Genomic DNA, 27,043 nt, shown 5'->3' on the forward strand with positions numbered 1-27,043 from the left:
TTTTGCAATCCATGCATAGTTTTTTCGTAATACACATTCTCCATGAACTTTTTGAAGACCCCTTGCATAGCAGACTGCTAATATGAGGTAGATGAACAGAAATATTAAAAACATCATGTGTTTCCCCCACTCCCCGACACTTCAAGAATAAAACGTTCAAACTACATCTCCCCATGTCAATCAAATTTCTCAGTTTCTTTCTCGGGAAGAAAAATGGAGAATTTCCTGTCTTTATGCTAATCTCTAGAGCGCAAGAAAACCAGACGGATTATACTGGGTGTGGCTGACAGCAGCAGGATATGATGCCAGCAATAGAAGGGACACAAAAGCATAACTAGTAAATCGAAGTAGATAGACTTTCTGTTATTTTAAACCAGTAGTTTTATTATAATATGCACTGACACACAATTACAGAAGGAATGTCCTGACATTTTCTGAGCATTTCACGGAAAGCAAATGTAACCATCCAGGCAGTAGAGTCATCCACACCTTTTCTAAACAAAAAGCAAAAGCTCTTACAAGTGATAACTCAAGAAAGTGAAGTTTTCTTATTCCTATCTAAAAAACTTCAGTCTCAGAAAATAGTTATTGTGAAGTGAGCTGAGAAGGGAAGCGTTTCCTTCATGATGTCCCAAGCCCTGACTCTAGATTTCCCCTCTGACCTTCTAAATGACTTTTTATGATACTGCAGATGCTAGTGTGTTCAAGAGCTAAATAGGATCTACTTATAAGGCCAACTATTAGACTTCACTGTAATTGAAAGGAAAGGATAAATTAAGAAAATTAATTTTCGCTAAAATGCACAAAGACAAGGAGAAAATATCTGGGTGTATTAAAAATGAGATGCTTTTTTCACATAACTCATTTAAAAGGTTACAATTAACATAAACATTTTAACTCCATTAAAGATCATTGGGAAAAGCTTGCTTTTATATCTGCAAAAGGGATCTGCCTTTACACAGGCTTGGAAGAAAGCAACATACTGTGTGAAGAGTCACTAATCCTGGGGAAGCAGGCATCAGACTATTTGGAATTGCATAGGCATTTTTATTTAGACCCTCTTTGTAAAAGACACTATGGAACCTTGAGAAATTTCCCTCTTTCAACAATCATTGTGGCAGTTAGGTGTTTTAATCCCTTTAGCGCCCAAATGCACAAAAGCACTCTAGAAAAAAATATTAACATGGCATCTCGGATAAATTCACTTTATATTTCATAACTTGGGAACAATAAAGGAAAAAGCCCAAGCATGACTCTAGTATTTCCTATAGAAAAGCAATGCAGGAAAAAACTTTGTCTAAAAACATTAAAACTCAGGTGCATATAAATACATTTTTGGTTAATCTGTGCTATGTCATATAGAAATCCTGTCAAATACTCAGTCTACTAGGTAACTCATTTGGATTTTCATGTCTGATTGCATCGGTAGAAGAATATACACTATTGCATATACTTACATATACAAAATTGAGATCATGAAAATTTGTTTTACATACACATACTTAAAACCTGTACCTCTAAAAATAAATAGATTAGCCTCTAATCAGCTAATTCTCAGAGTTCCTTCACAAACCAATTGGAACATAGTTTCTCAACAATGACAGATGACCAATTAATTAGCTGCCCTTTACATCTATTATCTAACAGTAAACATTTTAAAATTTGGATGTATAACAGAAATAACATCCCCAGAATAGAATACAGATAGAATTCTGACCTTGAAAATAAAAGTTTTGATTTCCTTGATGTTTAGTTCTTACAAATGTCTTTGCTTTGCCTCTGCATTTATCTAGCAGTGGGAGAACATTTTCTGGTGACAGCATTCTATTCCACTGACATTCCCTTCTAATCAAAGGAGTCAGCTGGCATCTCCTTTGCCATTTTGTTGGAGGGAACGAACACAGTATTGTTTGTATTTGATATCTCTCCCATAGATCACAGTGAGTTGTGTGTTTTAATGAAACTAACAATGTGCTGATACCACTGAGGTAAAGCAGAAGTAGCCCTGGCATTTAAAAAAAAGAAAAGTCCCCCAGGAGAACAACACATAAAAGGCCTGGTGGTGAATATCCAAATTCCATGAAATAACTCAAAACCACTGGCAGAATGGACACACTGGATGTCTGATATCATAGTTCAGACAACAGAAACAGATGAAAACACTCAAAATACTTCCTTTAGAAACAATGAAATTCACAAAAATGAAGCTTTACTTTTTTACTTTAACATTTCCAAAAAAAACTTATTAAAATGATATAAACCAAACTGAGTTGTTTAATATAGTACAATACTTAACAACTCTGTCATTTGTCCTTGAAAACAGGAATCTCAGAAATGTAGGGAATCCATGATAAATTATAGCAAGGATGTTTAATGCAATTGCCTATTTTAAAAGGAAAATTTGCCACAGTTGAAATACAACTTCTAAAAAATACAGTTTGTCTTATGGGCTCACAGTTCCAGATTGCTAACTTTATAAATTAAATGTGAAAGTTACCCATATATAAACAAGGCCTCTTTTTCATTGATTTCAATCTTGTTTAAACCTTTGGATATTTCAATCTTCAGATTCCACAAGGTAAGGCTGTTTATCAGATATAAATAAAATGTTTAAGTCCATGATGTATTGTAGCACTCAAGAAACAAATGCATCAAATATTTACAGGCTGGCTACAATACCTTTCCTTTTTTTAATAAAATTCGAATATGTAACAACATCTAAGCCATACTCATTTTTTAATTTCTCTGGCTGCAAAAATGGGACAACAGCATTTTTTCTCACTCATCTTTCCTCTTAACCCTGAAGCCAGAAGCAGGTCTTAGGTTGAAGGGTGCAGTCTTTTGGGAGGTGGTGGTGGCATGAGCTCCATGTCAGGGTCCAGATGATGCTTTCGCTTCTGTCCTTGAGAAGCTGAAGCACATCTGTCGATGAACTCAAACAGCATCTCCTTGGTGACAGGGTTTGAGATGCTGTTGCACACAGCTGTGGACAAAGGGAGACACATGTCTCACGTGAGGGTTAATTATAGCAGCTGACTCACCACAGGCTTATGAGAAAGGTTTTCATCCCAATATGCTAAACACTTCCATTTTACTGATTTGCGTGACATGCTTCAGATTTAAACTAATCTCCTTCTTCCCCTGCCCCCAAAATAAATAGCTTTCTAGTGGCTACTGTTTCCTGTAGTATTTATCTTAAACCAAAACTTTTAAGTATTTGGGTTATAAGCACATCTTCACTATGGTTTTCTATCCCTCCAAAACAATTTTTATGGGATTTTAATATGGTACTATAGTCCATATTCAACTAAAACTTCTACAGAAAATGTTCACTCTTTGAAACATACATCATGGCACCAGCCATCATTCCTATTGAGTAGGGAGGCTTCGTTGCAGCTGGATGACCATGCTATTTTAATAACTTATTTGAAATAAGATATAACAAAATTGCCTAATAAATAAAGCATTTTTTCTTAAGTGATCAAAATTTAGTACCAGTCCTTATTTGGTTTGGGAAGAAAAGACAGTTTTAATCATCCTACTTTTGAAATTAACTAATCTTTCTAAACATGGATGGCAGAACCAACAAGAACCCCTAAATGTACAACAGTAACTTTTAAACTACAAAACCTAAACTGGCAATTTTCTCATAAGCTTATCATATGATTATCATCACCATCAACTGAGCACTCTAAAAGCACACAATTCTATTAATCTTTAATCTTGGTTTCTATCTTTTTCAACTCCACTAAAAATACAATCTAGGGAAACAACTGGTACTAGTAGTCATGCACCTAATAAACTTCAATTAATTCGTGTTGTTCCCCATGAAAGAAACATACTACTCTGAATTCCCAAAGCATTCACATTGTACCCAAAGAACACTCTGAAGAACAGCACAGCAGATTTTGGTTTTTTTCTTAATGATTTTCATTTACTTTGTTCTTCATTGTTTGTAAAGCTATTTTAGGAGCTAGAAATTACATTTTCCCCTTCTAATTTTGTCTTTTACCATCTGGCAAACAATGATTTTTATAGTTTTGAACAGATCTGAAATTATCATGGCTTTTGTTGTTGTTGTTCGATAAATTCAACTTGGATACAGCCCAGTATCCTGCCCTTTAAACTTCTCTTTTGGATGCATGGGCACAAGTCCACCAGTTTAGACGGGAGAACCTACAAGATGTCTGAAGTCAAACAGGGTACAGACCTGACACAAACAGGTATGAGGTCCAAATGACTCTATGCCCCAACGAGCGGAACAACAAAGCACATTTTGGTTCTAACACCTTTTTTTTTTTTTTTAATGTAAGAAGCACTGGTAGGTTGTCATACTCACCCATGGCAGTGTTGTAGGCATTAGGAAAACTTTTGTCTGTTCTCTGTCTCATGAAGACCCAGCTGTTGTTCTCAAATTTGCATTCTATAATTTTGTTGTCATACTGTTTTAGCTCTTTTGTCACCTGTTTTAAAAGATAATTGAGGAAAATATTTAAATCATTTAAAAGGCTTTCACTTCTACTATGTGACAGACATATTAGGAAATGCCAAAAACACCTCAGTAACTCTTCATGCAGAGCTCTTTGTCATCTGAAGCGTCTAATCAAGCCTAAAGATATGGTGCACACATGCTCATTTATCCAACGTTTTGTAAATAGTCATGAAAACAGCTGTCAATATATAACAATTAAAAGAAGCTAAGCAGAAATCAGCCACTTCTGGGCCAAATGCAAATATGTTATCACAGGGTCCAATGCCTTCAATACTGTCTGTGTCTCTATGGCTTTCAGATATTGAGTATGTGCTTTGGTTTCATCAACTTTCAGAATAGTCTCACCATCTAAATTCCTATGTCAAAAACTAAGAAATTCCCTTTACTAATTAAAAAAAAAAAAAAGTTACACATCAAAAGTAAACACTAGGATGAAATTTAGGCAAAAGTCTCCATGTGCATCCTAACTAAATTGCTTTTCAAGCAGTGTTAACCAAAAGTCTAATCTTTAGGCTATTTACCCTTTCCATCTCCAAACTAACAAGAATTTTGAGATAAAGCTACCTTTTACTTTAGTTGGTAGGTCTTCTGGGTTCTTCACCCTAGACGATTTAATATGGATTACAACTTACTCTATCAAAGCTAACAAGTATCCATGGTAACTACAGAACCTTCTAAAAGATTTTTCATTGGCTGTAAGGATGGTTTTCATAAATAGGAACCTAAGCTTATCTTTGCAGTTTTCAAATCAAATGCCAGTCATGGTAATATTTTAATTCTATCCTTATCTTTCACAGCTAACAACTTTTCCTCACCATATGGTAGATTGCAATCACTTAACTTCATTAGCATTATTTGAAATGCTCTCATTTTTCTACCCACATATTCACTACTACCTAGGAATATGAAGGAGGCAAATTTTTAAAAGATGCTTTCAATTCACATATTAGGCAGTGTGTATCTTCTTAAAAACTTTCAAATTGTATTCCTTTTACCTAATGAATATTACATTTGATTGGACTATTTACGTTTTCAATAAATCCAACAGGTCCAAAACATTCAGTGGTTCTGGAACTAGACCTACTTCCAAAAAGTGATTTTCCACTTAGCAAACTTGCTAAACTTATTCTCAAATATTCATTATTCTAGTCTCAACTCCCCTGCCTTGCTTGCTAGGGACTCACCTCCTTTTACTTTTGATACATTATCTATATCCAAGTATTGGGCAACTGATTCAGTTAGATAACTACATTTGTGTTATACCATATGTAGGGTCTAACAGAAATAAATTTCTAACCTTTCATAGTCTCCGTTTTCTAACTTCTAAAATGGGCAAAGAAGTTCCTACTTTACTGGGTAACTGGAATAATAATAAATGAAAGTGCCTGGCACATGGTAGACAATTTGTAAAATAGTTAATTGAATATAAAATTAGGAAATGAAATGTTGCTTTTCAAAAACTGTGGTAAAAAACAATATTAAGTTTACCATCTTAATCACTTTTAAGTAAGTGTTCAGTAGTGTTCAGTATATCCACATTGTTGTGCAATAGATCTCTAGAACTTTATCATCTTGCAACCTGAAACTCTATACCCACTAAATACTAATCCCCCCACCCCCCAGACTTTGGTAACCACCCTTCTATTCTATTTCTGTAATTTTGACTACTTTAGATACTTCATATGAGTAGAATCACACAGTATTTGTCCTTTTGTGAATGGCTTCTTTAACTTAGCATAATGTCCTCAAGGTTCTTTCTCTAGCAATTTTATTTACTTCTTAGTTTTAGATACCAACTATAGTGAATAAATCCCAGATTTTATCTATTTGCCATGTTTCCTGAGCTCTAGACCTATCTTTCCTACCATTTGACAAATATTATTGAGCAGTCACGTGCCAGGTGCAGGGTTGTGTACTGGTGACACGACAGTGAACAAGATAGGCACAGTCCCTGCCCTTTGGAATGCAGTATAGTGTGAAAGGCAGACAATAAATGAATAAATAATTACAAAGTATGATAAGGTCTATGAAGAAAAGAGAATGTGTAACAGAGACTAATGCAAGGAGAAAGATAACTGGTTTTAGGTGGGGTAGTCTGAGGAAATGACATTTAAGGTAAGACTTACATTACAGGATGATAAAAAGCTAGCTTACAGAAGGGAAGAAGGGAGGCAGGGAAGCAGGAAGGAAGGGAGAGTGGGTGAGAGGACGGAGGGAGACACACACTTCAGAAAGTGATTAACAATGTGCCCAAAGGCCCAAGGTAAACAAGATCTTACGATCTTGGCATATTGAAGGTGTAAAAGCAATGCAACTGAAAATAAAGAATGTCTTTACAAGCCTTTGTCCCTCATATATCTGACTCATTCCCAAACTCTTCCTATTATACCCTACATATAAACTTTTATATACACACACAAACACACACACATTCCAGCTATCTGACACCTTTATTTGAATGTTCTGTAAACTTCTCAAACCCAACATGTTCAAAACTCAACTCTTCATCTTCTTCCAAATCTATTTCTTCCCATCTTCTTCATCTTTTTTAAAAAATTAATTTATTATTATTATTATTATTATTATTATTATTACATTCTAAGATGTTGTGGAGCAGGTGAAGGGAAGAGGAAGTGGGATACAGTGGGGGGCGGGGGGCACGGTCAAGGCCCGTGGCACTTCTCTCATTCTGGCAGGGGAGTCCAGGGGACTTCTGGTGGTGGCTCGGTAGTGGCTGGGCTGGATGCGACTTGGGGAGGGGGGGGTGAGTGTGGCTGAGACCCTCACCCCCACAACCACTCTGGGAGCCCGGGGAGCTTCCAGCTGTGGCTTGGTCATCTCTGGGCTGGATGTGGACGTTGTAGGGGTTGTGGCTGAGGCCTGAGGCCCCCCCGACCTTGGCTTGGGAGCCTCGGGCACTTCTAGCAGCGGCTTGGTGGTCATCACTGGGCTCGATGTGGACGTCAGGGGGATATGGGTAAGGCCCTCAGCCCCCCATTGCCCTGGCTTAGGAACTTGAGGCACTTTCCACCGGCAGACTGGTGGTCTTCACTGGGCTGGATGCAGACATGGGGGCAGGGGCATGGCTGAGGCTCACAACCCCCTACTGTCCTGGCTCAGGAGCTGGGGGCGCTTCCAGCTGTTGCTTGGTGATTGCTGGGCTGGATTCAGATGTCAAGGGAGTATGGATGAGGCCCTCGGCTCTCCTCCCCACCCTTGCTTGGGAGCCTAGGGGCTTCCAGTCCTTCTAGGTTTTATAGGTGTTCTTTGGTGGTGTTAGACCTTTTCTGGTGAATATCAGAACTATGTCTCTGATGTGTGGGTTTTTTGTTTTTTCTTTCAGTTCTGTGTTGGATTATTTCCTATTCCTACCATTTAAACTCTGCCCTGGAACTAATTTGTTGTCCTTTGCTTACTTCTAAAATGGGGGGGACTTCCTGTGGGGACCAGCAATTGAGCCCTGTGGTTGAGCTAAATTGTTGCTTTGCTGCTAATTCTTTGGAGAAGGCTTTTTGTGTAGCTGAGGTTTTAATTGTGGACCTTGTAAGCACTTCCATGTCTTGTGAGGTCCAGTACAGCTGGGTTGTGTGGAAACTCAGGTCTGGGCCTGAGTCTTTTCAGCAAACTTCCCCGCCTGCAGTTCTCTATTCCTGATCAGTCTCCACTGAGTGGTCCTGCATTGATTGGAGGGCAGATCAGCTGTCCATGCTATGCCCCAATGTTCCCCCAGTGGGCCAATCTCCCCCACACCCCACATTCCAAACACTTCCCATGGGGTGGGTCACCCACCAGAGCCTTGTGATGACTCACTGGCCTTTGAGTGGCTCCTTTTTTCAGTTGTCTATGGCCCCTCGCTCCTATGTGGGTCCACGAACTCAGTAGTGGTCTAGCTGGCCTGGGGGTCACCAATACCTTCTTCTCCCCTGCAGCCTCCAAGTAACTTCACACAAAGGGCACAGATGCGGCTTTTGCCAGCTCTTGCTCTGTGTGCTTACCAGGGCCATCCTTGAAGTGACAGGGGCTCAAAATGGTTGAAGCGGTCCTTTCTTTCTCTCATGGTAGCTTCTCCCATCGTCATGAACTCCATAGGTCTCTCCTCCTCCTCCCTTGAACTCTAGCAGCTCCAGCTTGGTAGTTGTTGCTCTCTTTAATAGTTGTAGTTTGGCTGATTGTGGGAGAGGGTGACACTGGGGACCGTCTATTCTGCCAACTTGGAAGGGTAGTCTGTCTTCTCCATCTTAATAAATGGCAACTCCATTCACCCAGTTCCTCATGACAGAAACCTTGATGTCCTCCTGATCCCTTCCTCCTATTTTTTCTCATTATTTAATTCATTACCAGGGCCTACTGATTCTACCTCCAAAATATGTTGTAAATATGTTTATCTGTCCCTTCTTTTACTTACATAGCATAGGCCAAGCCATCACTGTCTCTCAGATTCCTGCAACAGTTTCCTTTGGTCTCTTCTACACTTCCCTGTCCTATCAATTCTTTACATGAAAGTCAGATTTATTTTTGAAAAATGTCAGTTCAATCAAGTCATTCCCTTACTTAAAGAAAAACAAAAGACATACAGGTCAGAAAGGGAGAAATAAGACTGTATTCATAGATGACATGATTATTTACACAGAAGGAATCTACAAAAAAAGCTCTAGAATTGATAAATTTAAGGTTGCAGAATACAAGTATATTAAATACATACATAAATAGATACAGAATATGTAAATTCTAAACCAACTGTATTTCTATATACTAGCAATGAACTGGAAATTTAAAATTTTAAAGATATCATTTACAACTCTTAAAACTAAAAAACATGAAATACGTATAAATCCAAAAAATACATAAATAAACAAATAAATAAAGCAGGATCTGTGTACTGACAACTACAAACTACTGATAAAAAAAAAAAAGAAAGAAATCAAAGAGGACCTTATAAATGGATAGATATACCATGCTCATCGATTGGAAGATTCAATATTGTTAAGATGTTAATTCTTCCCAAAGTGATCTATAGGTTTAACATAACCACAGGTAAAATCCCAATAGAATTTTTAAATAGATATTGGCAAACTGATTCTAAACTTTATATGGAAGGCCAAGGAAACTAGAACAACCAAAACAAATTTTAAAAGAACAAAGTAGGAGAAGTGACCCTAACTGATTTTAAGACTTAGTATAAATCTACAGTAATCAAAACAGTGTCGTACTGGTAAGAAGAGACACATATGGGTCAGTGGAATCAAATAGAGAGCTCACAAATAGATCCATAAATGTAATATAAATCGATACTTGACAAAAGTGCAAAGGAAATGCAATGCAATGGAGAAAGGATAATCTTTTCAACAAATGGTGCTGGAACAAGAGGATATCCATATGCAAAATATGCACCTCAACCCATATCATTCGCCTTACACAAAAATTAACTCAAAATGGAAAGTATATCTAAACATAAAACTAAGAACTATAAAACTTCTAAAAGAAATCATAGAAGAAAATCTTTGTGACCAAGGGTTAGGCAAGATTTATTAGAAACAACACCAAAAACATGATCCATAAAAAAAAAAACTGATATAGTATTAAACTGTATCAAAATTTTAAACTTATGCTCTCTAGAGATATTGTTAAGAGAATGAAAATACATGACATAGATTAGGATAAAATATTTGTAAATCACATATCTAACAAAGGGCTTGTATCAAGAATATATAAAAAAAATCTTAACGCTCGATAATATGAAAATAACTCAATTAAATATATGAGCAAAAGATTTTAACAGACACTTCACCAAAGAGGATATATGAATGGAAAATAAGCACGTAAAAATATGTTCAAAATCATTAGTCATTAGGGAAATACCAATTAAAATCACAAAGAGATACCACTATATACCTATTAGAATGTCTAAAATTAAAAACATTGACAATATCAAGTGCTGATGGCAATGCAAACCGACTGAATTCTCATACATTGCTGATGGGAATGTAAAATGGAATAACCACTTTGGAAAACAGTTTGGCAGTTTCTTTACAAAGTTAAACATACACTTACTATAGAGCCAGCAATCTCACTTCTAGGTATTTTACCCAAAAGAAATGAAAATATATGTTCACATAGAAACCTGAATAAAATGTTTACAATAATTTTATTCATTAGCATCCAAAACTGGAACCAACCTAAATGTCCTTCAGCTCATGAACAGATAAACAAATTGTGATACTAACATACAATGAATAAGAACTATTGATAAATACAATAACATGGATGAATAAAAGCTATAGAGTATGTGACTCCATCTACATGATATACTCAAAAAGGCAAAATTATGGAAACAGGAAACAGATCAGTGGTTGCAGTGTTTGGGTGTGGGGGAGGTGACTGATTACAAAGAGAGATCATGCTGAACTTTTTGGGGGGTGATGGAATTGTTCTGTGTCTTGATTCTAGTGGTGGCTAAATGTCTGTATGCATTTTTCTAAGCTCATAATACTGTATACCAAAAGGAGTATATTTGTCATATGTAAATTTTAAAAGGTGAATTAAAAGAAAAAAAGAAACTTAAGAAAGATGTCAATTAAAAAAAAAAGTAAATCCAATCATCTCATTCCTTGTCAATGGCTTCCCATTGCAAAGCACTAAATGACATAGCCACTGCTTATCTTTCTAGCTCTTACAAATGTCTGAGCGCACCCTACACCTTTCCTTTACATTATCTATTATTGTTTTGTAAGTTATTTGTCGACTATCAATTTACTGTCTGTCAACCAGAATGGTTAGTAATTACTAAATACCAGGAGTTCAGTACTGTTATAAGTGCTTTTCATGAATTAATTTATATAATCTTCACAACAATCCTAGAAAGTAGGTATTATTAGTATCCCCATTTTACAGACAGAGAAACAGAGGCACAGAGGTGTTAAGTAATTTGATCAGGGTTTAATAGATAGTAAGTGGTGGAGAAATGTATTGTATCCCTACGAGGTTCTCTGACACAGCATCTAATTTAATCTGTACAAGAACCCAGTGAGATTTCCAGATGTGGAAACAGAAGCCTGAGAGTTTAAGTAACTTGCATAAAGATACAGAGCTGATTTGTTTTATCATCAAAATTCAAATTCTAGGTCTTCATGAATCAAAAACGTACGCCCTCCTCTTCCCCAAGAATTTAGGCTCTAGGTTGAAAAAGTATTAAAGGAGGCAAAGGTAGGCTCACGCTTAAGGACAATTTTAGTTTTTGTAATTACAATACACTGTAATTTCAGTAATTATTTCCCAGGATTACACTCCACTTGGGAGAGTCCATGGGTAGGAGACAAAGTAACTTGTGACTAATGAAGTGCAGGAGGACATAACATATTGGCTTGAATAAAGCACAATATCTGTCAAGTTTCTTTTCTCTTACTTTCCAAATGCACATCATTCGGACCTGCATCATCTCTGCTATTTGCTATTCTAGTTGCAGCACAAACCACAAATCATAGCAAATTGCAGAATTTCTAGATCATTAAGGATTTACAATAGGTTAATTTTAAAATGGGCTGCATTTCACAGCTGCAAAGCTTTTGTCTGATTTCTGGACCAAATGAGAAGCCATTATTAGATTGAATAACCTTTCCATGGGCATGACTAGCAAAAGGAAAAGGGCACGTGGACAAAACAGGAGGTTCTGCCAGGTAAAGTGAGGTGAGGTGAAGTAATGGTAATGACTTACTAAATTGAGTGCCAAACTTTATGGTACAATATATTGCCTCCCTGTCTGTTTAGTACCAAGCACGATGAGAATTATGAGCACATCATGGATTCATTGCATGCTTGGGATAATAAAACCAATAAACAATCAAGGGAAGCTTTACAATGTACCATTAATATGGGCAGGAGGCTAATACATAATATGCATTTTTCTCTTTATAAATAGTTATAAGTACAATGACAGTCATCTGACATTGCTCATTTTTTAAGATGTCTGTCACACAACCAATGCAAATAATTCATAAAGTATATTTGTCATATTGAACTTGATAAATGGTCTACCTACTCTGGCAGTAATAAACACCTAACAAATTATTTTAATGATCATTAACTATCCATGTTTAACAAAGTTCACAATATACTGAAGCTAATATTTGAGCAAGGCAATTCATTAAGACATCAATGTATAGTTCAAACTTACTTAAATGAGTCCTTCATTTACTTTCTAACTTGCTAACAATCTGGATCCAATAAGTTTCATTTTTAAAAATTCCTTTAGCAATGTGTGCTGATTACATATAACTTTTATCTCCTTTCTCTCAGCCATATTAAACTCAATTATTCAACTATCCCTTCTCAAAGGGTAGAGGCCTCTGGAGAACTGTCCTCCAGATAGATGTATGTGGGTATGTAGCAGTAGAACAAAATAATTAAATAATAAATGAAGATTTCCTTCCTGTTCTTCCTGCCACTTAGAATACCAACAATATGCTGAGGTTCTTCCTTTTTGATCTTCTAGAGATCTTTGTCCTTTAAAATGACTCAATTTGCTTTAGCGACACTTATAAAGCACAAAAGCATATAGACCCACACAACCTTTGAATCATTAGGTTTAGGTACACAGAACTACTTGGTTTAGTGAAAATGTTCTTGTGGTGATCAGGAGCAAACAAAGCTTCCAGGATTCCTTTTTACAAGTCTGTACCTCAAGTCAATGCAGATTCTCACTAAGACCTTCTGACCACAGCAGCTGTAGCTTGCATTCAGTATGTCCAATTGGCCATTTAGAGTCATTCTTTTATTCCTCACCATACACAATCATTCTATTTTTATACATGCTTTCTCAACAACCATATTTCTTCTTTGAAAGAGAAATCTTGGAGTTATTGACAAAGGCATTACACAAATATAGAATGATAATAATACTGCACAGAACCCTAGGGTTCTATTTTGTGTCTCTATGTACTCCTTGAAAGATATTCACAATGGATTTATCTAAAATCTGCCTCATCAGCTCCAGGTACTGGGGATATCAAAAACCTCTGAAAAGATATTGAAAGTTTGAAAATGATTACAATAAATTATCTGCATCATACTCCCTAAATATCTTCCTCAAAAAAATACTTTTTTCAGAACACATCACATTAACCTCTCATAAAATCAAACATTTTGGTGCTGAAACTCCAAGCGGAAAACTTGGAGATCATCAAATCACTTTTTTTTTTTTTTTTAAAGATGACCGGTAAGGGGATCTTAATCCTTGACTTGGTGTTGTCAGCACCATGCTCACCCAGTGAGCTAACTGGCCATCCCTATATGGGACCCGAACCCGTGGCCTTGGCGTTATCAGCACCACACTCTCCCGAGTGAGCCACCGGCCGGCCCAAATCAAACACTTTTATTGCGGAATATTCAACTACCAAAGTCCTCCCTCCCCATTATCTCTGTTAATTATTGTATGTGTATGTGTGTGAACATTTATATACTGGGGTAGTATAAAATCTAAGGAAATAGCAAAATAATTATTTTAGTAACTTATACTCAAAAAAAATTAAGGCTTTTAGGGAAGACATTCTCATCAGAGATACTTACTTTTTAAATTACTGAGATTTTTTTTCCTTCATGCGGAAAGGATGGGGAGAGAACTAACATCCATTAATACCTGCAATGTAGCAGGGCACTTTACATACATTATTATCCTTTTTATAATCATGAGGAAAATAAGGATTAGAGAATTTAAATAATTCTTTCAAGACTGTATTTGGATCTAGAGCTCTACATTGTTCTGTCTCTCGGTAAACAATTGGGAAATTCAACATACTAGAGGAAAAAGAACATTTTATTACTGTTTACTACTAATCAAGAAATTACTAAACAGTTAAAGCAAAGAGCTAATGGAGTTGAGCTAAAGGAGTATTCCCTTTGTGGTCAACATAAACTAAAGGAGACATGTGTACTCTAGCAGGTCATATTGAGTTTAATGTAACATAATCTTCTAAGAGAAATGATTAAGAAACATAGGCTGCATGTGAAGGGGGAAAAAAAATACCACCACCAAAAACCATGAGCCTCAAGTGCCATGTGCTAGCTAATACTAGTCTGGAGGAAAGAATCTGGAAAGAAGATAGGACAAATGAAGTGGGATCTCCGAAAGTGGGTAGAGAAAAGACGTGGAGAAGATAAAGAAAGTTCTAAGTGTCCTAAGCTGGGTTTCGGTTGAGGTAACATACAAAGATTTCACTGATGATCAGCACTATTTAAATTTTTAGTAGGCTCCAGTGATTAAAACAGTCTTTTTTGTCCTGGCAGCAGGTTTATCTGCTTTTATTTTCAAACTTGGTGGGGGAGGGGATGGGGGAGGGAGGCATCTTTGCATAGACGTCTGTATGTCTGTAAAATGTATATAAATGCATGCTATTATTTAAAGTTTTCCATACTTAGAAGTACCTGATTGCCTGATCTTAGAGAGCATAATTTTCACAATTCACAATTTTTAATGATTACATTTGGAACCAGAATCAGGTTCTCATTTTGTTCCCTCCTTCCCCACTTCCCATACTCCCTTAGGTTTTTGTTCTAGTCCTGTCTCAGTGAGGATAATGAGAGTATCTCCTAGTGTGAATAAAGAACAAAAAACAAAATTACATGGGCAAAGAAAGCTCCACATTTTTGGACATTCACCACTCAACTACTCTTATCAAGCCTTCAAAGGATCTATTCTACATAAGGTAGCTGTGGTAACCTATTATTTTCTGGGAAATTATTTTCTGGGTACATGAAATTAAGTCTGAGGATAAACAAAGTAGGTGGCTTTTTACCTTTCCTCTATAAAGTAACTTGCACAATCTTGGTGCTTAGCAAAAATAATATATCAGGTAAATGATATGCTTGCCAGGAATGTTTTCAAGTTGTCGGTATTTTACAGGATATTTTCGGTGGTGTGCCTACTCTAATTTTCACTTAGCTCAACTCCATGACTATCAGAAATCACCGTGTGAGTCTTTGAAAGTGCACCCCCTACCAATGAATGCCATGCTGTGCCCCTGCCAACTTTTAGGCAAGTATACCTGTGACCCTCAGCTCCTGTGGCTTCCACTGTGGTAAACTGTTGTGCCAGTAGCACACTCGCTACATGAGAGCCTGCTATAGTCAAATGACAGTATGGGAAGGTTTTTTTTTTTTTTGGTGGGGGAAGGTTATTCAAAATTGGAGAACACTATGGAGTGCTGGAAAGTAACAAGCTGAGAACACAAAACCTGCTTTGTTTGTCAGCTGCCACAAAAGACACAGTGGATCACTTCCTGATAACATTCTGTGCCCAAAGGCTCCAAATTATCACTGCTTTAACTGTCTTGCCATCACACTTCAGATGTTACCACTATCATTTCCATTTTTGCATTTGGAATATTCCAGGAACAACAGTCCTTCAAATCCTAGCATCTAATTGGTACTAAATTTACATATAGCCATGCTTCTCTCACTCTGGTGTAAAATGGATATTCTAGTCCTTTTCTGCCCTTAGAGAAGGGGGGGTGGGGACAAGACTCCCTATTTTAACTATTGCACAGCCTGGAGTTTCACTAGCAGATGAATGCTGTGTAGCCCCACTCCAGAGCCTGTTGATGACAGAGCAAACTGCCAAATTTAACCCTAAATTAGTCATGAAAAATAAACTCCATGTTAAACAGGCTAGCAACGGTCTGGCAAGTCAGAGGAAGTGGCAGAATGAACATTTGGAATTTTTTTCTTTCTTTTTCTTTTTTATTCTGATGTGATAAAAGGGAAGGTAACTCATTCGTAGTTATATTTCCTTTTGCTGGTTTTGTTTTTTAGTGACTTGTCTTTCTCTTAAATAACTTTTTAGAAATCAAAACCCAACAGTGAGAACAATTATGATAATAATGCCAGGAAATTTGTTTGCTTTGTTAAATTGAGCTTCAAAAGCACTTCAATTGAACATACATTTGTGATTGCAAGTAATGCCTATTCTTATATCCATTTAAAATGTTTACTTTATTACAGCTTATTATAAATGTGAAGTCTGAAATGCAGCACGATGGCTGCTCAATTTCCAGGCCACAATTTTATGATAATTATATGAAATGCATTCATGTGTCAACAGAACTGCCTAACAATGCCCCAAATGAGGCTCTACACTGCCAAATGGGGCTCTAAGCAGCTCTGTCTTTCTGATGGCCACACTGTTCTGTGCTTCATAACATTAAGAAACTGCTACAAGTGGAGAGCTCTTTGAGAATTTTAACTCAGTTTGTAATGAATACTATTTTGCTACACTTAGCTCAGTTTAATTGCTGCTATCTCAGAATACAGGTGAGCTCCTAAAGAAAAAGGGACCCTACACACCCAAACATCTGAATGGGATAAATGGGCTCTGTTACTTATTATATGGCTGGATTCTCTTTTTAGGCAGCCTTCAAGTACCACAGGAGTTGAGAATGCAGAATCCCACTGTACTTGATGTTCCCTACTGCATGCAGTGATAGAAAGGTACCTGGAAGACACCTTCTGTCCCTTGGCATCTCACAAAGGAGTAAGGGAGCACTTATAATATATGTAGATAGAATAACTGGTAATGAATAATCGGCCGAGAGGTATCCTCCCTCCCAAGTATTGGAGAGCGTTCACGCTTTCCTCACTTTCGTGACAAGTAACCCATATAACAACTGTCCAGCATAGGGACTGAAATCTTGAGCAACATTTTCTTAATTCCACATTTTTTTGAGGCTCTACTATGCGGGTATCATGCCAAGTGCTTTTATACTCATTATTTCATTCAGAGGACTTGTTTGCATGCTGTGGTCATGCACTTTGGGGGGCGGGGCAGGGGGAGGACAAGCATCTACTATAAGGAATCAGGATAACGTGGTAGTAAGCCATATACATATTTTTTGCTTCTGGACTTTTTTGTTTTAAACCCCTACTATCATTTCTCTGAACTGACAGAGATCTGTGCAAATGTTCGATCAATTTTAAGACAATTCATCTTTTCGAAGCAACTGCTTATGAAAGAGTATTAAGTCCAGAATGTTGGTTGGAAGAGAGCATAAGAGCTGACCTACCTGGACCAACTCTATTTTTAGATGAAAAACACTGAGGTTCACAGAAAGCCTGTAACTTGTCTAAGGTGTAAGTCTCTTTGGATATAGAGCTTGGAGTAGGGTCCAGACTTCTGGCAGCTCAGTCCAGTACACTGACTCTGGAGTGACCTACAAGACAGTCCTTTATATACAAAAGGGATAACTCTGCAGGCCAAATTTTTACTTGCAGTCATACAAGTTTTACCAAGAGGAGAAAAATGTTTGATGCAGCTTCCCTAATGCAAGAAAAACAGTTTATATCCCAATCCCCTACAGACACATACACACACATTTCATAAAACAGTTTATTTCCTTACTTTGCACAATGAATTCTGCTATTTTCTTTTCTATTTTATTTCATTAAAAGAAAAATAAACAAACTAGTTGACATCCACTAAGCTGATTTCAAAACCAAGCACCAAAGTTGGAGAAAAAGAAAACCCTCACAGTGTATACAAAGAGAATAATGGATCGATTTCAAGCAACTAGCAAGGAAGGGGGGAGGATATTTTTTTCTAGTCTAGAAGTATATAAACAATGGAGGTGGACAACCCTCAGGACGGGATGTCAACTTAGACCCTGCCACATGGCTCCTGCCACCTTCCTTTCCCACAGTGACTGCACTGTGAAGAGGCGGCCCAGGCTGGCAAACACTCTCATCCACATCTCTTCTATAATCCCACTGGCATAATGTGTGAGCAAAATATAGCTGATGCTTGACCTTAATTTAAAATTTTCAGATGGCATTTTTTTCCATAGAATTGTGCCTATTTTGTCAGCTCCTGAAATACCACATGACATAATATTTTAGAGTATAATTCCTTCCTTCTGTTTACATTCTCCTCCATTAGATGGTAGGCTCCTTGAGTGAACAAAACAAGGATCATTAATTTGTTCACTGCCAGATTCCCCACTGACCACATTAGAGGTCCTCAATAAATATGTGTTGAACAAAAAAACTTGATGTTACACAAAGAAATTATACAAATGGCATCAGACTTCAAAACATTCCAGCCATTATTAAATGACTTTTATCCCTCAGACCAACTAGGCACTCTTGGTCCATGCCTTTGTACTTACTCTTCCCTCTGACAGGCACGCATACTCTCTTGGCCTTCTGGCTAGCCACTTCTCTTTTGCCAGGATCACTTTCTCTGGAAAACTTCTGATTCCACAGATTCTTGTGCTTCATTCATAACAGTACCTTATTCTTCCTTATCTTAGAAAGACTGAGTGTTGAATTCACTTTATCTCCAACTTGACAGTAAGCTCAATTAGGAGAGAGTTTTAATAAAGGGCCTAGCACATTATGTGCTCACTTAAAATTTCTGCATGCATGCATGAATGAAAAGTTATTTACTTTTGGCCTGAAAACCAAACCAAATCAAGACAGAATAAGCTCAACTTAACAACTCAGTCACACAGGTGATAGTAGTGGGATCAACCATAGCTTTCTGAGTAAGAGTCCCTTAAAATCATGATGCCATATAAAATAAGGCTTCTCCTACCTTGGATGTGAATATGATTTGTAGCAAAAGAGGAAATGGGATGTCAGCTAGTAGGGAGAGGAGAAGGGGGTAACAGGGAGGAAAAAGGAAGCAAGCAAGCCATCTTTCATGCATTTTTATGTCAGATGAAAAACAAAGTAGTTAAGGCATCCTATTGCATCATATTCATTATAAGCCAAGAATTTTCTGCTTCCTAAAATATGAAAGATAATGACTCATCTACCCAGCATTTATCAATATTGTCCACAGTAGGAAAAAAAGATAAATGCATCATTCCCTTTTGCATCAAGTGTCCAATTAGGAGAAGCACTAGAAAATATACACTGTAAATATACAAATTTTAAATAAGAAATGCATTTGCATAGCACAACTGATAGGAATGCAAAGGTTTTATAAACATTAACCCTTCCAATTCTTGTGAGCTAGTTTTGTAATATGCCTATTTTAAACAGTGGTCTTAAGACCCCTGTAAGAAAGGATGAATTTAAAATAGGTTTCTGCCTCCCTTTCTGCCACTCTAAAATGAGCCTACATTTCCTTCTCAAAATAATTTTCCATGTATTTTCCACAATGAAATTGAGTAGTAGTTTGCTATGCTCACTCTTTTTTCTATCCTTTCTCTCTATATTCACCCAGAAAACTACAAAATGCCTAGATAAACTAACAGAGAAGATATAAGCACAGAAACAATCGTTCCTTTGTATTATGTATAATTTTCTGTGTCTGGGCTGTGTGTGTCTGTTTGTATGTGTATGCATGCTTGCAAGTATATGTATATGATGCATATGTATATAATGTATAGGCGTGTGTGTGTGTGTGTGTATTTCCCCCCCCCCCCCCCCATATTTTAAATACCAAATCTGGAGTTTTTAGAAAGCGAGGACAGGACAGGAACAGAAAGTTTGTCTTTCATTTTTGAATCTTCCAAGGCCTAGAAAGATGAACAAATCCTAGTCCCTCTCAATGCATATATATACAACTGTCCATGTAGCCAGAAAATGCCAGATTAAGGAACACAATCCTACATTCTTGATTATCAGTCCTATAGTCTTTCCTCTATATCATACTCCCCAACACATATTTTAATTTCATCATTTGGATGTATGTGATTATTTTTATTTTTATTTTCCAGATCTGCAGATTTAGGACTTGTGGTTTCTAGATTTACTCAGGTATCTGAAAATGTATCATAGATTCAACCTTCTCCTATTCTTTGGTACAGAAATAAGGTTACATCCTCCTTTTTAAGAGATATAGATCACTTATACAACAAAAATTTCTTCAGCTCCTAGCACTGTGCAGTCATATCGTGATGAATTGAAAGAATCTCCCCTACGGCCACCTGGAGGTGAGGTAAGTGGGAGTGCATTTGTATCAGACAGAATCTAATTACAATTCTTCTAGGATATCTCTAGCACCTGCCCTGAATGAAGAAGAAGGTCTAGCCCCAGAACTTCACTTGAAAGCTCTATCTGCACCTTAGGGTTGATGCAATTCTTTTAGGTAAGCCAGTTTGGTTGCCTCCTACAGAAAATTATTCTGAATTCTAGTGTATAAGAAAGGCTATTTTAGAGTAACTCTTACTTATTACTGCTAATTAATATATCACCCTTTGGTAAACTAAATCAAATTTGTAAGGAGAAGCAGATACATGTTAACATGAGGTCACAGACAGTGTCTGCATAATTCAAGCAGCTAGTCATGCAAGGTTTCAAACTTATTTCCCCTTAATCCAAAGCTTTTAACCACATAATCTGAATAGAATTCTCAAAGCATTTATTTTATTTGGCTTTGAATATTTTCACTTTTCTTTTATAAATCCTTAAAGGCAAATAATCATAAATTAGTGTATTTTGGTTTTGGTTTAAAGAAAAAAAAATGAAAGGATCCTGGACATCATTTAATGAAAAAACACATTATTCACTTATTTATTCATTCATTCATTCATTTGGTGGTTGGCCAGTACAGGGATCTGAATCCTTGACTCCAAAAAACACGATTAAACACACACACACACACACATACACAAACACACACCCTGTTTTAAGACAAAGAGCACACACACCCTGTTTTAAGACAAAGAGAACCCTAAAGCTAACACAAATTCTCAGCTCCTTCCAACATACCACACTGCTTTCTTTTTGCTTCTTCGCAGATCACTACATGGCATTTAACGACAATTTAATGACAATTCTGTATAATATATTTCTCATCTTGCTAGATTATTGAGCCAATTTAGGAAAGAGTACTACAAGAGAATATAAAGAACTTTGGACTAGGTAGAACTAGATTAAAATCCTGAATCAGATGCTTTTGATAAATGGGCATTATGTTCCACACTTCACAGTCCTCATGTTATTCAATTTTTAAGCTATGTGACCCAAAGCACAATTCTCAGAATCTGCCAGATGGTTGCTGTTGGGGCTGAATGAGTTAACCTATATAAACCATTTGGTAGACATCAGGGGACTCAACTCTGTTAGTTTGCTTTCCTGTTATTTCCTGGAGTTATTCAGCATGCAATTTATGTAGGAAAGTATGATAATGTATATTATACAAACAGAAGAATTTTCTTCCATTCCATCTCTTACAACTTCTATTTTAAACAAGGAAATAAAATTAAATAAACTGAAGAAAGTAAACCCCATCGGTTCACTCTTACTTATTCAATATACGCTTTATCATAAAACTATTAACATTATTAGATGAAGGCAGATAATAGAGTATTTGGTTTATTTTTATTCTATTGTCAACCTGAATTGGAAAAGTCTGACTATTCTATGAGGTTATTCATGAATTAAAACCAATATAAAACCTGGCTTTGAAATGAAATACCTTGAGCTCAAAATGTCTCCTTAAGTTGGAACTCTCTGTCACAGATGTGAATTCTTGAGCACAGCACCCCATGTGCCTATTTTTTCTGGAAAAGTATATCAAGTTCCAGGAAGCCCAAGCCACCTAAAATATTCAAAAAACATACCCTGTGGATTTAGTTATTTGCTTGCTCAGTTTCTCATGTCACAATTTCTGATATAAAAGAAGAATGTAAAAAGAAAGTACATCTGAGGATCCTAATAATCTAGATCCCAAGGTGATAAAAAAAAAATAGGTTCCCCTATCTATAATGGTTTATAACTGTCTTGGGGAGAGGAGTGATGGAGGTGAAGGAAACGCCATTTTTAAAAATGACTTTTATGAGTCTGGTATTGTACTAGATGCTTTACCCACACTATTCCACACAATTCATACAATAATTCTAAGAAGTACATATTGTCATTCCCATTTTATAGACCAAAAAACAAGGTGCATCCCTACTAAATGGATGAGAAAGAAGCCCACCAGGTTTGTCTAGTTCTACAGTCTGTCCTAAGGTTCAGGGATTAGTTTGCTTTTCAATTGAATGGCAAGTCATCCTCGTGCATTTTAATAGATTCATGAAAAAATTTCCATAAAGATTTCTAAAAACTAATTATGAAAGTTAATCCCATACCCCATAAAGGACAAAACATGTCTCATACCAGCCTGCCACCTCTCTCACAATTGAATCTAAGCAAAAAAGCAAAAGAGCCAAAACAAAGTAAAAAATTGAAGGATTCTATTCTTTCGGCTAAGATATACTTTTTCTCTAACATGCCAGATTTCTCTATTGTTTAGATAGTTTGAGCGATTTTCTCACAGGAAATCTCTTGTATTTACAGCAAGCTAATCACTTTTCAGAAGTGATTTTCATATGTATGTGGATGGTTTTAGGATTCAATTTTGTCAAAAGCTGGAAAATTAATTCATGCCTCATCTCATGCAAGCCCCATGTTTTAAGAGATTAAAAGCCACTGCAAAGACCTATTATCATGGAATTTCTGAAGTCTACTCTTAACTAAGAAATCCACTAATCTACCTTTTTTTTGGATGATCTAATCAACAAGACAGAGGGTATGTTTGCTGTGATAAGTTCAATGTTCTATCTAATTGTGAAGGAAATGTGTTTATTAGAAAGAACTGTTTTATGTTTTTAAATTTAGACGGCAAAAAAAAGCACACATCATTAATGTACTATATCAAGACAGAAATACTAAAGATTACAGCAAATAAAATATTCACTAATTTTTTTTTTTTTTTTTTTTTTTTTGTAAATCAGATCTATAATATTACTGGCTGCAAAAAGTGAGATGTTAACACTGGTCTCTTACCAGTTAAACAGAGGTACTTCACCATCTTTACAGATGTTTTTAATACACACTTTCTTCGAAAGCTACAATATGCTATTTGCTACACAATAACTGTTTTCTCTCAAGAAGGAAATGTAAGCAACATTTTGAAAACTTCGTGGAGTTTCTTATTTTGTATCAGCAAAAGTGAGTTACACTACTTTTGCTACTGTCAAACAAACAAAAAAAATCTTATGAAATGGTTACCAATTCTGACTCTTACTCTAATTTTTTTCAGTTGAATATGATAATACATTTCAAAAATGATGTCAAAGATACCACTTTACTATAGCAAAATACTAGAACAGACATTTGATGGAATCAGCAGATGGTGCATCCATGAAGAACTTTTTATTTCAGAGGAGGCAACATCTATTTCTTCACCTACACTGAGTCCCCCAAAAGCATGTGATACTAATAAAGGACTCAAGCAGTCATGAGGCTTTTTAAAAATAAATAACCCTAAAAAGTTTAATAGGCTTTTAAGACTACTCATTAACATAGAAAGTAAGTGGCAAGTAAAGATGCACACAGGTAAAATCTTAAAACGTAAACAAGAATAAAGGAAAATATAAGATTTCACAGGCAAGGGCTCGCCCATGGCTCATTTGGGAGCGTGTGGTGCTGATAACACCAAGGCCACAGGTTTGGATCCCCATATAGGGATAGCTGGTTAGCTCACTTGGGAGAGCGTGGTGCTGACAACACCAAGTCAAGGGTTAAGATCCCCTTACCGGGCATCTTTAAAAAAATAAAAAAGATTTCACAGGCAGCATATGAATACTTGCCAAGTAAGTAGCACAAATTGCACACCACTCCCAGAAAAAAAGGACTACTTCTTCCCAGAAACTGGCTCATACCTCCCTTACGTGTTCTTGCTGTATTATTCTTTGCTTTTGAGCTATTTGTATTTGTATCTGAAGTGCCTTGAATGGAAAGATTTTATATTCTTCATTTCTGAATCCCACCACAATACTGAAAAACACCTAGCACTTGGTAAGTGCTCAGTAGATGTTTATTTGAATACCTGAATAAATGAATGAATGAATGACCATGATGATGATAAAGATAATGAAGCCAGCAGCCACACGCAGGACCAGACACTGTTCTAAGCACTTCATATGTGTTAACTAATTTACTATTAGTTTTCCCTTGGTATCTCCAGTTTACAAATGAGGAAACTGAGGCACGGAGAGAACAAATAGCTTGCTTCCACTCATCTATCTCCTTCATACCCTCCACTTCTTGGCTTAAAGATGACTTCCTCAGGGCGGTCTTCCATGACTCATTAGACAAGGTTACCTACCCTTGCCATCTATCTGTATAGTCCCTTTATATACCTGCCCTTACATTCATCATTCCTGAAGTACTTATTCAATTAGCAGACCTCCACATTAGACAGTAAGCTTTATCAAGGCAGAGACCATGTCAGTCTTTTTCACCATTTGAATCCCAATGGCTATCAAAGTAATTGGCACATAATGGTACTTAATAAATACCAGTTTAATAACTGAATGATGCATAAAAATGTGCTAGGTATTCATTAGATGTTCATTTCAGGAGTAAGTAACAAAAATGAGTGAATCTGAAGTAATGTTGAAATAGTCAATGTAACTGCCCAGTAGGCTGCTGAAGATTCAAAACTGAGGTTAATTTCCCAGAAATCATGAATAAGCATTCCTAGACTGAACGGGATCTGTAATACAGAAAGAACATATAAACATCCAAAGAATAAACAGGCAACCAACCAAACAAACAAAAAATCCTAAAAAACCTCCAAAACAATTTTCATTAAAAGACTCATGAATCAGAAGGGTGTCAAGAGTTTTCAGCCTCAGTACGAGGAGTTGTTAGGCAATGGGATAATATTTTCAAAAGTTCTAAGAAAGAATCATCTCCAATTTAGATTTTTTTACCCGGCAAAACTACCAATTAAGTGAAAGAATAGAAAAAAATGACATTTTAGACATTCAAGGTCTGAGAAAATTATCTCATAAGCACCCTTTAACAGTATATGACTGGAGAATGAGCTCCCACCAAATGAGGGTCTGGTATAAGCTTTAAAAAGATATGCAGTTGAGCAAACAGGATCCAACATTAACAGAAACAAAGAAAATACACAAGTTGATGATGGGAAATATCCTGGTATGACAGCTATGCAGCAGGCCTAGAAAGCAATTTCTTTAGGTTGGACCAGGGAGTGTGGCAGGCTCTCACACAGATGGTTTCATGAGAAAAAGAAACTGCTAGATACCCTGATGTGTTAGAGCTATTGAGAGATGAATATACTTTTGCCACTGTTTAGGCTTCAATAATTAGACTTTAGGAGAAACAAGGAGTTCCGGTCAACGTGGTGGAATAGATGGTCCCAGAGTCACTCTCTCCCACAAATCAACCAATTTACAACTATAAAAATGTAACAACAGCTAAGCTGGGGCCACTGGAGCTCAGGGGAAGAGGAGGAGAGACATACAGAGTTCACGAAGGTGAGAGAAACCACAATGAGAGAAAGAAAAACCTGCTCGGAGTGTTTTGGGCCACGGCGCTTTAAGGCTGGAGCTGCTGAGTGCATGGAGCAGGAACCAGCAGAAGCCACAGCTCTGCCCTTCAGATGGAGTTGCTTGGAGGCAGCAGGGGAGAAGAGGGCCTTAGTGGCCCCCAGGACAGCAAGACCACTAATAGGGTTCCTGTGAACCCACACAGGAGCAAGGAGACAGAATAGCTGTAAAAGGGGAGCCATTTAGAGGCCAGTGAGTCATCACAAGGGATGGGCTCAGGGACCATCTCATGGGAATTGTTTGGAGCATGGGCAGTGGGGGAGACAGGCCCACTGAGAGAATGCTGGGACACGCAAGGACAGCCAATCCACCACCCAATCAGCGCAGGACCACAGAGGAGACTGGCTGGGAATGCAGAATTGCACGGGGTGCAGTTTGACAAAAAAACTCAGGCCCAGATCACAGTTTCTATACAACCCAGGTGAACTGGGTCTCTGGAGAGCTGGAAGTACCTATTAGGTCAACCATTAAACCCTGAGCTGCACAAAAATCTTCCCTACAGAAACAGTAGCAAAGGAGCCATTTAGCTCAACCACACAGCTCAAGTACTAGTTCCCACAGGAAGTTCCCCCGTTTTAGAAGTAAGCAAAGGAGAAAAAATTAGTTCCAGCCCAGGCACACCACCAGCACCTCAGGCCCACCCAGGGCCCAGGCACGAAGCCAGGGACCAGACACCCCACCCACAACCAGGCACACCACCAGCATCAAGGAGCATGCCAAAAACATCACCTCCATGTGGGTGGCCCACCACAGGCACCACAGTAACCACGGCTGCTGTGAAAGTGTCTAGACGTCACAACCACCACACAGATGGTCCACCAGCCACTGGAGTGCATTGACACAAGGAGAGTCACCAGTAGAGACCAAAGAAAAGAAGAGGATGTCTCTCTCCACATAGCCCATTCCAGAGTGACAGAAGAAGCAGCTGCTCTATGATAATATTGGGGACCTGAACACACCTCTCAGCATTGGACAGACATATCATCTAAGCAACAAATCAACAGAGTAACCATTACTCTTTCAGAAGGAGAGAAGAAATCTAGGGTTATCAGTGGTGGGAGGGTAGAGGGAGAGGAGGCTAAGGAGAGATTAGACAAGGAGCATAAAGAATAAGTACAATTTGTAACAATATATATACTAGTAATATTGATTTGATCCATATATGTTGACATTGAATCCCAAAAATATGTACAATCATGATTCAATAAAAAAA

The 27,043-nt window shown here is 37.2% G+C and overlaps 1 protein-coding gene across 4 annotated transcripts in view; it reads right to left on the bottom strand.

Moving 5' to 3' along the window:
- Positions 1–381: 381 nt before the first annotated feature.
- RNGTT (RNA guanylyltransferase and 5'-phosphatase) overlaps positions 382–27,043 on the bottom strand; it is a 303,195-nt gene continuing 276,533 nt past the window's right edge. For 3 of the 4 annotated variants that reach the window (XM_063096565.1, XM_063096564.1, XM_063096563.1), the window contains 2 exons: positions 4,340–4,463; positions 382–2,983 (listed from right to left, as the gene is read on the bottom strand). In XM_063096565.1, the coding sequence (XP_062952635.1) occupies positions 2,820–2,983; positions 4,340–4,463 (288 nt within the window). In that variant the 3' untranslated portion in view covers positions 382–2,819. Of the gene's footprint in view, positions 2,984–4,339; positions 4,464–27,043 lie in introns of those variants that run through there. The other variant, XM_063096566.1, reaches the window with a different exon arrangement.

This window comes from Cynocephalus volans, chromosome 5 (genome assembly GCF_027409185.1).
Source record: "Cynocephalus volans isolate mCynVol1 chromosome 5, mCynVol1.pri, whole genome shotgun sequence".
NCBI lineage: Eukaryota > Metazoa > Chordata > Mammalia > Dermoptera > Cynocephalidae > Cynocephalus > Cynocephalus volans.